This window comes from Colletotrichum scovillei (assembly GCF_011075155.1).
Source record: "Colletotrichum scovillei strain TJNH1 chromosome Unknown Contig00007, whole genome shotgun sequence".
Classification (NCBI taxonomy): Eukaryota; Fungi; Ascomycota; class Sordariomycetes; order Glomerellales; family Glomerellaceae; genus Colletotrichum; species Colletotrichum scovillei.
Genome location: NW_023336265.1, coordinates 2,944,499 through 2,957,587, shown reverse-complemented (window position 1 = coordinate 2,957,587; position 13,089 = coordinate 2,944,499). Strand labels below are relative to the sequence as shown.

General features: G+C 51.6%; 6 protein-coding genes across 6 annotated transcripts; 3 read left to right on the top strand and 3 right to left on the bottom strand.

The window, feature by feature from the left end:
• Positions 1 to 701: 701 nt before the first annotated feature.
• Positions 702 to 1,414, top strand: HER10_EVM0001666 (uncharacterized protein; the record flags this gene model as incomplete). The annotated part of the gene is made up of 2 exons (XM_035471406.1): positions 702 to 827; positions 908 to 1,414. 2 exons carry the CDS (start codon positions 702 to 704, stop codon positions 1,412 to 1,414), a joined length of 633 nt encoding a protein of 210 aa, XP_035331223.1.
• Positions 1,415 to 1,706: 292 nt separating this feature from the next.
• Positions 1,707 to 2,831, bottom strand: HER10_EVM0003264 (uncharacterized protein; the record flags this gene model as incomplete). Its single annotated transcript, XM_035472946.1, has 1 exon — positions 1,707 to 2,831. One exon carries the CDS (start codon positions 2,829 to 2,831, stop codon positions 1,707 to 1,709), a length of 1,125 nt encoding a protein of 374 aa, XP_035331342.1.
• Positions 2,832 to 3,618: 787 nt separating this feature from the next.
• Positions 3,619 to 5,480, top strand: HER10_EVM0013188 (uncharacterized protein; the record flags this gene model as incomplete). Its single annotated transcript, XM_035482552.1, has 4 exons — positions 3,619 to 3,780; positions 3,870 to 4,701; positions 4,761 to 4,985; positions 5,038 to 5,480. The coding sequence occupies 4 exons, from the start codon at positions 3,619 to 3,621 to the stop codon at positions 5,478 to 5,480; spliced, it is 1,662 nt and encodes a 553-aa protein (XP_035331969.1).
• Positions 5,481 to 5,768: 288 nt separating this feature from the next.
• Positions 5,769 to 7,061, bottom strand: HER10_EVM0010997 (uncharacterized protein; the record flags this gene model as incomplete). Its single annotated transcript, XM_035480439.1, has 5 exons — positions 5,769 to 5,914; positions 5,968 to 6,035; positions 6,098 to 6,504; positions 6,560 to 6,609; positions 6,668 to 7,061. 5 exons carry the CDS (start codon positions 7,059 to 7,061, stop codon positions 5,769 to 5,771), a joined length of 1,065 nt encoding a protein of 354 aa, XP_035331828.1.
• A 2,378-nt stretch (positions 7,062 to 9,439) lies between these two features.
• Positions 9,440 to 10,485, top strand: HER10_EVM0000725 (enoyl-CoA hydratase/isomerase; the record flags this gene model as incomplete). Its single annotated transcript, XM_035470494.1, has 2 exons — positions 9,440 to 9,858; positions 9,919 to 10,485. The coding sequence occupies exons 1-2, from the start codon at positions 9,568 to 9,570 to the stop codon at positions 10,483 to 10,485; spliced, it is 858 nt and encodes a 285-aa protein (XP_035331168.1). The 5' UTR covers positions 9,440 to 9,567.
• Positions 10,486 to 10,698: 213 nt separating this feature from the next.
• On the bottom strand, positions 10,699 to 12,395 carry HER10_EVM0007625 (uncharacterized protein; the record flags this gene model as incomplete). Its single annotated transcript, XM_035477177.1, has 4 exons — positions 10,699 to 11,367; positions 11,452 to 11,824; positions 11,855 to 11,939; positions 11,999 to 12,395. 4 exons carry the CDS (start codon positions 12,393 to 12,395, stop codon positions 10,699 to 10,701), a joined length of 1,524 nt encoding a protein of 507 aa, XP_035331607.1.
• Positions 12,396 to 13,089: the final 694 nt, after the last annotated feature.

Below are 13,089 nucleotides of genomic sequence, written 5' to 3'. Positions count from 1 at the left end.
TTCAAGGGATCTCGTTATACATGCAACTATCTTAGCATCAAGACTGGCATGCTATTCGAAGTGCCGGACGGAAGCGCGGCAGGCGTGACGCTCGTGACCCTTGAAGGTTCCAACCTATGCTGTGCATGAAAGTCTGCTTTACAGCTTGTCTATCGGAGAGACGTAGTCAGTGACAATGGGAATGATGTTACGTGACAGGGGCCGCCATATTACGAAAATCCCGAATGGGTTGAAGAGGCAGGAAAAACATGGTCTCGCTGACAGGGTTGCTGTTCCTGAATCGATTCAGATGCAGTCTTCAACAAAAGTAAAATGCAACCCCCGCGCGCACAGTGTTCGTTTGACTGTGTTCTCCGTGGCCCATCTTCCTTGTTCGTTCTCCACATCAGATGAACCGGAGGCTTGAGCCGCATATTATCGAATCGCTTCAACTCAAACTCTAAGAGATGACCATGTTCAACGGAGGGAATATCGAGCAGGTCATCATCTTCTCATTACATGGCGCCATTGATGGGATGATGCAAGATGGCGAGAAAATGAGATGGTGTTGATGATACTGACAGAAGACGACGCTCTGAACGTCGTTTGAAGACCGGATAGTTATAAGCTCGTTCGTCACCACGTTCTACAACGATCATCTCGTCAACCTTAATTTTCTACTTTTCAAATATTTACAAGATTTTAGCATCTCATCTGCGAACATGGCTTCCTGGGATGATCGTACTGTCACGAACGAGCACTTGCTGCCTTACGTTGACTCGAGCACAGCTCAGCCCGATATCAGGGCTGCTCTCCAAACTCTTCCGTTTGAGAGAAATGTTTTCAAGGTGCGATTGAGACCCCACAAATATCCCAATATTGTAGCAAAAGCTTTGAAATGTCTCGATGTTGACGCCAGTAAACACAGCTTCTTGCAAACAGCAATGTGTTCTTTAAACCTTTCATGAACCTCCTGTCCTCGGCTTGGAGTGAGCAGCGACAGATCCGTTCCACAGATTGGCAGCTCATCGTTCTACGCACTGCAGCCACCTTGAATGCTCCTTACGAGTGGGACGTGAACGAGCCTGTTGCTCGTATCTTCGGATTCACCGAAGAACAGTTCGCTGCTCTGCGCAAGGCCCACGAGCCTTTGCCGGAGGGTCTCTTCACCGCGCGTCAACGCCTTCTCGGTCGCATTGTTACTACTCTCGGGCGCGAGAATAAAGTTGACGAGGATACCATTGTCGAAGCCAAGAATACTTTCAGTGATGAGGAGATTACGGAGATCTTCTACGTGCAGGGCATCTATAGTTTCTTGGCCAGGTTCATGAACAGTGCTCGCATTGACTTTGATGAACCGATCCCAGGGTTGGAGGATCAGTTGCGCAAATACAACGCCAAGACCATTGAGAAGGAGAAGCAATATGTAGACTGAGATTGTGGGTAAAGATTAGGGCCTGCAATTGAGATGCATCATGATACTTAGTAAAATGAATCTCAATGAGAATTGCTAGTGGGACTCCTAAGGTTATTTTTTGCTCTTGATTTGCGTGTTGGACGGATTCTGTATAAGTTTGGTTAAGTAAGAGTACTTCAGGCCCTCAAGACTTGCACACTCTTCGAAAACGATGGAGTCATCCCACGTGGAAACACATGCCCCGAGCTAAATGCATGGATACCTGGGTGGATTTGCTTAAAATTCTCTACCTTAATCTACACACCAAAGCTCAGTGTCTCGCCAAAGTATGGACAAACCCCAGTACGCGCTTTGCATCCCCTACTCCCGCTCCGGAGCCAGAAGAGACGGCAACATTGATGCTCTGTTCAAAATCGTTTCTTCCCTCGGCTGAGATCGGAACTTGGATAGTTTGCACCTTGGGTGTCACCAGTGCACCCTGAGCCAGAAGATCCTGAAACCAGAGGAGGAGAGACTCCAGTTGCGCGGGTGTTCGCTGACTGAGCTGTTCAGAAAGCCGAAAGTTGCGGAACTTAATCTCAGACCAGAACAAGAGGCGCTGCGAAAGACGCAAGACCGCATCCGCCCCGCCAAGGGATCCATAGTTCACATAAGTCCCTCCATGTGAGAGCAAAGACGCGAGTCGCTCTCCAGGCTCCCCGAAGACGCCATCGATGGCTAGGGCCACACGGTTGCGGGCCGCCGCGTCGGCAAGAGCAGGATGCGCATCGGCACCTCGTGCTTGGAGATCAGACTCGGTAAGGACGGCATCAACACCGTCTTTCAGCAGGTCGGACTTCAAGGTCTCCAAAGCATCTAGACTGCGGTCGCGTACAATGCTGACAGTATGGACACCTTTGATGCGAGCAAACTGAGAAACCAGTCGCGCGATGGTTCCGGATCCTATGTTTTGGACGATCCAGTCGCCGGGCTTCAGCGCTCTCACATCCTCAACAAGGAGGTAGGCAGGCAAGAATGCCATGCGAAGGAGCGATGCACCGATAAGATCTTCCGTAGGTGAAAGGCGGATCACATCGGCAGAGTTGAGAATAGCCTGACTTCGCCAAGTTCCTAAACCATGGCGACGCGGGATGATGAGATCGCCGGGCCGTAGCGCTGAGGTCGGGGCCATCGAGGACGAGGATTCGACTCCTACGACCTCAACTCGCGCGACGCCATCGTAACCCAAAACGGGCTCGCCATCGTGGGTGTAGGATGGTTTCACGGGATATCGACCTGCAATGACCAACAAATCTTGTGGGTTGATCGGAGAGACGAGGAAAGACACGAGAACCTTGCCAGGGTCGACAGCCTGAGCTGCACCTTCTGCCTGGGGATAATGGAGTCGGACAGGTGTCGGCGAGTCAGACACAGATTGAGACTGCGTGATGATCATGATGATTGGCTCGAGTCCGAAATCTTGACAAAACAAATGGTGTAAATCAGTTTGGGGTCCAAAACAGAGAGACTTGTTTGCAACCTGGAGTCTGGCAACGACGGATCTGTCCTTGTATTATGGCTATGTGAAAAGGACCATGACATGATTTTGAAGTCTAAGTCACATGTGCTGCTTGCTCATCGTTGCTTTAGACAAGCTTTTCAATCCTCACTCCGTGGGGGGTCTCCCACAACACGTAAACTTTTCCAGGGCGCGATGATGCAAAGCACCCTTGACTTATACCTCATCGACAAATCTGGTCACTAGCCCTGTCAACAGCCACATACTATTACACAGTGCAGCAGTATTAAAGTTTAGCCCTGCAGCAAATCCTAGGGGTCTTCTGCGGCAAAGCCGCATCGCGGGTCTTACTTACGACGGCCCGGACCGGGGGGCCAGGCCCACTACCCGTTGCAAAAAAGATTCGCCATAGGTAGTATTCTCGATTTGCAATGATGGCACTTCCTTATTCGGCAAGCTGATTTCTAATCGCCGTGGAGTTTCTGTTTACTTGCAAAGTTTTGCTTCGATCCTGTCGATAGACAGATCGTGGATGTAGTCAACCCCGCCCGTGTTACATATACGAAGCTGCCATGAAGAGGCCTAGACGTCACGGTCTGACCTCAATCAAACTACCAGAAGATTTCTCTCACAGTTTTCCCTCTTCTATCTACTTCTCTTAACTTTACCACAAAGAAACTACTTCGAAGTCTCTAAAGGCTTCTATCTGGATTCCCAATACAACATGGCTGATTTGGAAAAGAAGGAGGCCGTACCGAGCCACGAAAGCGTCTTGACACCACCTTCGCCATCATCAGAACCGTCAGACAAGGAACAAGCCGTTGACACTCAGGTTCTCAATGAGGCTCAAGATGCTGATCCGCCACGAACTATTCACGGTGTCAAGGTATGTTGTATCATCCTACCAGCCCCTCTCAGCCCCTTCCCTTTCCCCCAAGGCCATCGCGAAACTGAGCTAAGGTATTTGTTCTTCAGTGGTTCCTCGTAATTTGCGCCCTTCTCTCAGCTTTGTTCCTCTACGCCTTAGACAACACTGTTGTCGCTAATGTCCAAGCAAAAGTCGTCCAGACATACCACCGCGTCGATCTCGTTCCATGGCTTGGTGTTTCTTTTGCATTGGCTTCAGCGGCCACGACTCTTCCCTGGTCGAAAGCATACGGAACCTTCTCGGCTAAGAAGTTATATCTTGGGTCTACGACTGTGTTCATGGCCGCCTCCGCTCTCTGCGGTGCCGCTCCCGACATCAACTCCTTCATTGTTGGTCGCGCAATCGCGGGTGCTGGTGGTTGCGGAATGTACATGGGACTCCTCACACTGTTGTCAGTGACTACCACTAATGTTGAACGTCCCAAATATCTGAGTCTTACCGGATTCATCTGGGGCATTGGTACTGTTCTCGGTCCCGTGGTCGGAGGTGCCATCAGCGAGAGCAAAGCCACTTGGCGTTGGGCTTTCTATCTGAACCTTCTGGTCGGTGCTGTCGTGGGACCAATCTACATCATCCTACTTCCAGACTTCAAACCGCAAGCTGGCGTGCCTCTCGCTCAACGATTGGCGCAAATTGATTACGTTGGTACCGTTCTATCCATTGGCGCTATGCTCTGCGTTATCATGGCCATGAACTTTGGCGGGGTTCTTTGGGGTTGGAACGAGGGCGAAAGCATTGGTTTGTTTGTGGCAGCGGGCGTTTTGACTATTCTCTTCGTCTTGCAGCAAGTCTACTTCATTGGCACATCGCGAGAGAATCGTCTATTTCCCATGCACTTCTGGAAGAGCCGAACCATGATTTGCCTTTTCTTCACAATGAGTACGTTTCGCTCCGTCCTGTTTGCCCAATCCCCGCGATTACTAATACCAGACTATCAGTGCTTGCGACTTTCGGAAGCTTCATTGGCATCTTCTACCTGCCGCTGTATTATCAGTTTACCCGTGGAATCTCGGCAGTTGAGACATCCGTTCATCTCTTACCTTTCATCCTGTTTCTGGTAGCCTTCAACCTACTCAATGGGCAATTTATGGGACGTACTGGATACTACTACCCATGGTACATCGCCGGTTCCGCTCTCGAACTTATCGGCGGCGTTCTTCTCTGTAAGTCATGGCCTTATTCTTTCAACGCACGTCTATTGACCTGTGTAATCAGACATCGTTGATGAACACACCTCAAATGCTAAGATTTACGGATACACCATCATCCTAGGCACAGGCGTCGGCTGTTTCTGCCAAGCTGGGTTCGCCGTTGCCCAGATGAAGGTTCAACCGAACGAGATCCCTTACAGTGTTGGGTTCATGACTGTTGGTCAGATGATCGGCATCGTCCTCGGCACGGGCATGTCAGGAGCGCTTTTTGTCAACTATGGCCAACGTGCACTGGCGCAAGTGTTCCCTGATGTCTCTGCCGACGTGATCTCCGACGCCCTCGCAGGCGTGGGTAGCGGCTTGATCGACTCGGCCTCACCCGAAGTGAGAGCTCAGGCAATCCATGGCATCACTCGAGCAATTCAACTGGCTTATGTGCCAATCATTGCTGCTGGAGCAATTTGCTTGGTGTGCAGTATTTTCATGCGCAGGGAGAAGGTCTTCTGATTTTTTCCCGCCTATATTTTTGAGGTCTACGCCGTCACGCATATAACCATCAAGACTTTTGACGTTAAGAACTGCGAAGACAGGTGAGAAACACCATGGAGAAGTTTGAAATGCCATACAGTGTCATCTCTAGTTCCAAGAAGAAATCATCATTCACGTTGGCAATTCTAGTGCAGCGATGCGGCAAGCTCTAAATTGATTCTTGATTCTTGACGCCTGATGCTGGCCATAACACACTGCCTTCTGCCGCAGAACAATAGCCATGACTGAGTTGAACAACTAGAACAGCTACTGAAGGGTAACTGTTCCGGAGGTGGAGTCCTCCATGAAGATGCCGCCAAAGATGATTGCCTCCTTGATACCAGTGGGCTGAGTTGCCGTTCCAACGGGGTTCTTCTGCAGAGAGAAGTGGTATTCACCAAGACCGGCGAGATCTGAAATCTGTTAGCCTGGCAGTCTCTCCATGATTGGGTATGGCACCACTCACCATTGGCTACAGGCTCAGTGACCTGCTTCAAAGGCTCATTGGCGGTGCTGTGGAACACTTGGACGGTGCTACGGGACACGATTAGTCGAATGAGTATTTACTAGAGAGTATATCGTGAAGAAGCACATACTTGGCATTGAAGTCCATTTTGATGGCAAAGTTCTCGAACTGACCCTCGCCGAACGGTGTCGAGAAGATCTTGGCAGCCGGAGTTGTCTTGGAGTTACCAAAGACCGCGATCTCGTTGCCGTTGTCGGCTCCAGTGCGGACATCAATCTGGTGGAAGGAGAAATCCTTGGACTCGAGGTTGAAAACCTGGTAGTCGTGCGTAACATTGAGAGGCTTCGTAGCGTCGCGCTGAATTGAGAAGTGCATCGTTCGGACACCAGTGACGGCCACATCGTTGAGCTGAGATCTGATACTGGGGAGCAGATCGGCACGACGGATGTTCGCCTGAGCTTCACCACCCTTGGGGACGAAGACAGACTTGTCATCAATGTTGATGGCAAAAGCCTTGGTGTTGGTTGCTTTGTCGAACTAGTAGTTGTAAGTAACAATCAAGAATCTCTAGTCGAGTGGAGTTGATACGTACAAGTGAGGCCTGGCCTTCGGGGAAAGTGATGATGTCGCTGAAAACAAGACCTAACCGATACTTAGCTTTGATCCGAGCACGATCAACTAGTATCGAGACATAACTTACCATCACCCTTGACTACAGCACTCTTGAACACACTCTCAAGGACATTGAAGTTCTCGGGTGTGGCGTCTGCCTTGATACGCCCATCAGGTAAGACAAGAGCAGACGTGTTCCCGGCCTTTGCACCAGCACCACCGGCAGCGGCGCCGCCCGCAGCGGCTCCGCCAGCGGTAGCACCGCCGGCATTAGCAGTTCCGTTCTTTGCCGCACCTCCGGCAGCACCGTTGTTTCCATTCTTTTTGCCATTCTGCTTGCCCTTGGCAGCATTGGCGCCGTTGTTGTTATTGTTGGCTCCATTGCCTCTGGGCGCTAGAACAGCACCACCGATGGCGGGAACGGGGTTGGCAGCCACAGAGGCGGCCAAGAGACCAACGAGGGTAAGGAAAGAGGGCTTCATTTTGATTTACGTTTAGGTCTCGAGACACTCTAGAGAACGTGAGAGTTAGTTTCCTGGCGTTTACAAACGAATGGAAAAGCAATGGCCGGCACTGCGCGAAAAGAAAGTAAGTTGCAAAAGAAGAAGGCGAAAAAGAGAGTTGAACCCAAGGAATGAAGAGAGAGTGACGATTACTTTTCCTATTTGCATGGGGCCAAAGGCGTCGCTCATGATGTTATACGCCATCAGAAAGAGATGCCAGAGACCATCGCCATCGTTCCCATGCCATCCGAAGATAGAGTTCAAGACTTCAGACTGCATCTGTCCGCAGACTTGCGACGAAGTTTCCCCTTCTCTGACTCGGAAGTTTTGACATGGTTCTGTAGCGTAGTCTGATGTTTTGGGTGTAAAAGTCAAAATTCAGAGCCGCATTGCGACAATGCTGACACTTGCCTAGGTCCGCGAGATGGTGTGCTGGGCACAAAAAAAAGGAGTTCGGCCAAAGAGGGCTCCAAAAAGTTTAATCGGGCACGCAACTGCTGGAGGAGTCTGGGGCAGTTTTTAGTCGGAGACTTTACGATTCGGCGCTTGTCAAACAGGGGTGTGGCTTGTCAGGGGTCGAGGAGACGACGTGCTCGAGTCAATCCAGGGAGTTTTGGCCAAGAAGTTCGAGTTTCGTTACATGATGTTCACCGTTCTAGGAGGTACGGGGTCATCGTTCCATGGAGTCGGATTCGGGATCTTCGGACGATGAGTCTAAATTTCTCTCCGCCCTACACATATTACTAGCCTGTCGTTGATATTACTGCTCATATGTTGTCTCCCACTCAGGCCGCCGGGCATTCCGAGCACTCCGTCATGCATGCTGCCCATAGAATTACGCGCAAATTCTGCCACAGTTTTGCTTTATACATGTTTGGGCAGGGCCAGGCCACGCAAGATGACTTGAATCACCAATGATTCTGAGAACGGGTGATGCTCTCCGTACGAGGACGCCCGTCCAGCAGTCAACGTGGAGAACTGCGTGATGCGAACGTTTCCGAGACACAGGGCAACTCCACTAATATGTAAGTTCGCGAAGTGCCGTCCGAGGACCAAAAGTTCGTTCCATCAGGTTCCATCCGATCTGAAGTCCGTCTTCATCAATACGTTGATTGACATACAGACCCCAAGAGATCTGTACTGGCTGATCTTATGGCCTGAAGTCTCAAGTTGCGATGAAACCGTCGCCCACTGGGTGTTTTTCCTCAGGGTTTGCATGTAACAATCAGTTCGGGCATTGTAGCACCCCACTGCTCTGGTCACGACGTGCCATTCAGATATCGCTGAGATGAAACAGGCCGATTCTCATCGCCGGTCATCGGCGTCCGTGATAATTGAGCCACAACTGCCTTAGCTATGCTCCTCTGTTTACCAACTCGGGGGAACATGAGCGACTAAAAAGGTTTCTGAGATGACTCATTGAATTGTTGTAGACAGTAGAACCTACAGCCGGCGAGGGTAAGAATAGATATCATTTGTCCATCCATTTTGGGAGTTAAGTCATTGTCCCAATCTCCAGCAGTTCTTTGGTTTAATTGATGTATTAAGCTCCCTATAAATTTGTGTTCAATCCATGCATAAAAGTACATGTAGTTCAAACAGTATCTGAGGTTCAGATGAAGAATCAGCCTTGCCGGTTGGATTTGTCTGTAAATGCAGGAAGCCACCTCAACCACGGGTGTTCTCCGGTAGTAGAGTGTACAACTGTCTCAAGGCAATGAAGCCTGCATAACGATCGGTGTCACATACCTACCTGATGTCTAGGTGGTATTCATTCTCAATTGGAAGGAAGCATCCAGCGATATGTAATGAACACAATAGGCTACAAGTAAGGTACTCTAATATTTTTATCGACTCAGGGCATTATGGGACGCTTATCATCTACTATGAAGTGATCTATATGAAACCTTACTAGTCAAAGACAATCAAGTGAGCCCGGAAGCCAAGATTCCTATCCGCCAAACTAGTGCTGTGCGCCTGTTTATTCGACCAGACTTCACTTGAGCGTGGAACGGGAGTGGATAAGGTGTTCCCCGCGTCTCCATAACTATAACCCCAACTTATTAGCATCTCCACCGGAGCTTCACCGGCCTACACCGAGCTCGGTGTACCCCGCACGGAAACTAGTTCCGATTACTCAAGCGAGCCGAGGCAAATGGATGTAACACATCATGTTTACCCCGGATATCCCCCAACCTCGCTAGCCTCTCGCATTCTCCATGGACTCTTTTTATACATCTCATCAGATTCAACATAACCCTCAAAGACTCAATCCATTCAAGTTGGAACTTAATCACACCTATCGTACGTGGCACATAGCGACTACAACTCAACAACTTCAAAACCTCTCTTCTCAACCTTGAACCCCGGTGAAACAGCCTCACTCCCGCTTGAGCATCGACTCCGCCTCCGCCTCAACCACCTTGATCCACGAGCTTTACGAAGTCCCTTGCACAGGTCAAGTCACGCAATTTGCACCTCCACAATGTCACACACGCCCAACTTCGCCAGCCCTCCTCCCGACGTCGGCCCGGACGCTGCCGTCTCCTTCCCCCGCAAGCATATCATGTTAATCACCCTCAACCGGCCCCGCCACCTGAACTCAATCTACTCGGAACTTCACTACTCCCTCGCCCGGCTTTACGAGTGGTACGACACGGAGCCAACCCTCCGCTGTGCCGTCCTAACGGGCACCGGCCGCGCCTTCTGTGCCGGCGCGGACCTGAAAGAGTGGAACGTCCGCAACACCACGGGCAAATCCAACAACCCTTCTTCCGTCAGCGCAGACCCGGCCCCACAAGCTCCGGTAGTGACGGCCGACCACCCGGACGCCAAGCCAGGTGAAAAGTGGCCATCCACCGCCGGCTTCGGCGGACTGTCGAATCGCGGTGGGAAGAAGCCTGTCATTGCTGCTGTCAACGGTCTGTGTCTCGGCGGCGGGATGGAGATGATCATCAATGCGGACCTCGTGTACGCATCCACGAAGGCCAAGTTTGGACTTCCCGAGGTGACCATCGGTGTCATCGCCATCGCTGGCGCTCTCCCTCGTCTGATCAAGTCGGTGGGTCGCCAGCGCGCCACGGAGATGGCCCTGATTGGGAGAACGGACTACACGGCTGAGGAAATGGTATCCTGGGGACTTGTGAACAAGGTTGTGCAGCCCGACGACTTGATGGAGACTGCACTGGGTGCCGCGGAGGCCATTGCGAGAAACTCGCCGGACTCAATCATCGTTTCGAGAGAGGGCCTGAAGACTGGATGGGAGCCGATGGGTCCGATAGAGGCGACGGGTTTCATTGACCAGACGATTTATCGCAAGATGGAGGCGGGAGAAAACATGACTGAAGGCGTCAAGAGTTTCGTCGAGAAGAGGAAGCCTGTGTACAAGGATAGTAAGCTTTAAGGACAGCTGCGTAGCTTGGTCAATCTGAGGGAATCGTATTATTTCACTCTTGCTGTCTGGACATGGAAACATCATCTCCTTTACTGCTATGCGGTGCGCAGACCGCTGGATATCATAAACCTCCAAAACAAATTGCGAACCCCTTTTCAGCCCGGTGGGTATGGGCCCAACCAGTCATTACACTTTTCCCCCTTCCCTACGGTGGTCTTCAACCTAGTGAGTAAACTCTTCCTTGTTCTCCACACGGAGAACATCTCCAGAGCCGGACTCGGAATCTTTCTCGTTGAGAGCGTGCGACGCTTCGCCCGGCGTGCCCATGCTCGACTTCCAGTACAATTGTACCTTGCCGCCCGTGAAAAGTCTGTCGATCTGCTCCAAGCTGAGGTTCTGCGTCTCGGGGTAGAAGAAGTAGATGAGAGGGATGAAGAAGGCGTTGAAGATGCAGAAGTAGACATAGGTTCTCCACCCAATGCTCTTGATACTGACGGGTGTGATCTCGACGACAAGGAAGGTGAAGATCCAGTTCGAAGCGGTCGCGAGGGCGGCGGCGCGGGTACGGATGGCCAGGGGCGCGTATTCGGCAGGCAACAGCCACGGGATGGCGAGCAGGCCGACGGCGAAGAAGAAGTTGAAGAGGAAGAGCATGACGATGGCGACGATTCCGGCGGGGACGCTGCCGTTGGAGACGGTGCCTGCGAGGATGGCCATGCATGCGCATTGGCCGCCGGCGGCGAACAGCATAAGCTTTCTGCGGCCGAGGCGGTCGATAATCCAGATCGGGATAAGGGAGGAGAAGAAGTAGGCGACACCGTTGAATCCTGCGAGCAGGAGTGAGAGGTTGTGTGACATGCCGACAGATTCCTGGAAGATGACCGGGGCGTACTTGGATAAGTTAGCATCACGGTTCAGGTGATACAGAATATATCGTTTGCTCAAACTTGAGGGCAAACAGAGGAGAAAGCTTACGTATGTGATCAAGTTGATACCACTCAGTTGTTGCATGAACTGGCCACCGATACCCAATAAGGTTCGGTAGAGGAACTTTTGGTCGCCGTTCTTGAACATCATCTTGAAGCTACCAGTGTTGGCAGCCTCTCGCTCCTCTCTGATGGCAGCTTGGATCTCGGCCAGGTTTCGCTCCAGCTTGGGCTCGTTCTCGGTAATGGACGTGGCGTCCTTCTCCACCGCCCAGAGGATATGCTTGGCCTCATCGTGGCGGTCATGGGCAATGAGCCATCTGGGCGACTCAGGCAACACCAGTATTCCGAGGAATGTAACCAGGGCGAACAAGATCTGCAGGGCGAGAGGGAAGCGGAACTGAGCGTCGTTGGAGACGTAGCTCATGCCGTAGTCCACCCAGTATGCAGACATGACGCCAAAAATGTTGATGGCTAGTTCAATAGCAAGACCCTTGCCGCGATTATCCGCCTTCATGAGTTCCGAGTGCCACACAGCTGCCGGAAATTAGCGTCATCCCTAACCGTGATGAGGAGGCCATGAGAAAGTGACTCACGAATAGTACTAGTGTTCATGCCATTACCAAGTCCAGCAACGATACGTCCCACAATCATCTGCGGGATTCCGAAAGCAGAGGCCTGTAGCGCGGCACCGATACTCAGCACGATGCATCCCAGCATGATGCACTTGCGGCGTCCGAGTCTTTCACCGACAAGGAGGCAGAAGATGGCACCAAAGAAACATCCAATCTCGTAAATGGCCACGACGGTGCCCTGCAGCGAAGAGCTGCCGCCGCCGCCGTTGGTGGTGTCGATTTCGGGGAATGTCCGGGTGAAGGCGTAGCCGGTGAGCAGGCCGGACATGACGCCCTGGTCATAGCCGAAGAGGAGGAAGCCGGAGCCGGCCGTGGCCGTGATGGCCCAGTTGAGAGGCCTTCCGACGAGGATGGTCATGGTGAACGGGAGATATGATTGGAGAGACGATGAGGGAAATGCGGCTGAAAGGATGAAGATAACCTCACGCGATTGGGGCTGGATCGCGAGATGAAATTAAGAAGGAAAAAAAAAAAGGAGTTGAGATGACTCGAGGCCAGGGAGGTGGACAAAGAACGGACCCCTTTTGTTTTCACGATGGATGGGGAACGTGGTTCTATATGTACAGATCCAAGCATGCCACGCAAAGCAAAGGAAAAGAGTCTTTGGTGTTGAAGGAGAAAAAGGGTACACTGCAGCCGCTAGCTCCAATCTCTTCTTGGCCAGTCCGTTCTTGTTACCGTCGTTCGAAACAACGTCATTTGATGGCTGCAAAACCTTGTAGAGACCCAAGTGTGTCAAGTCGGCTGCATCTTCTCCCACCTTGAAGATGGGAGAGAAGAGTCCCTCTCTCCCCCCACAAAGAGTACCGCAATGCGGGGACCCCAACGCGGAGGTTGATTAAGCCAAACCAAAAACAACATGCTGACGGGGTGAAGAGGACCAGGAGGGTTGTACTTGGGATACGGTCCCTGGCCTGGTCACAGTTTCTGCGGGCAGTTGGACGCGCATAGTTGGGTGAGAATGGCCGTCCAAATGACTCGCGACGGGGTAGACTTTGAATAGAGTACCGTTGTCCTATTTGCTCCAAGCTCGCGAGTTTCCGGGATGCGGG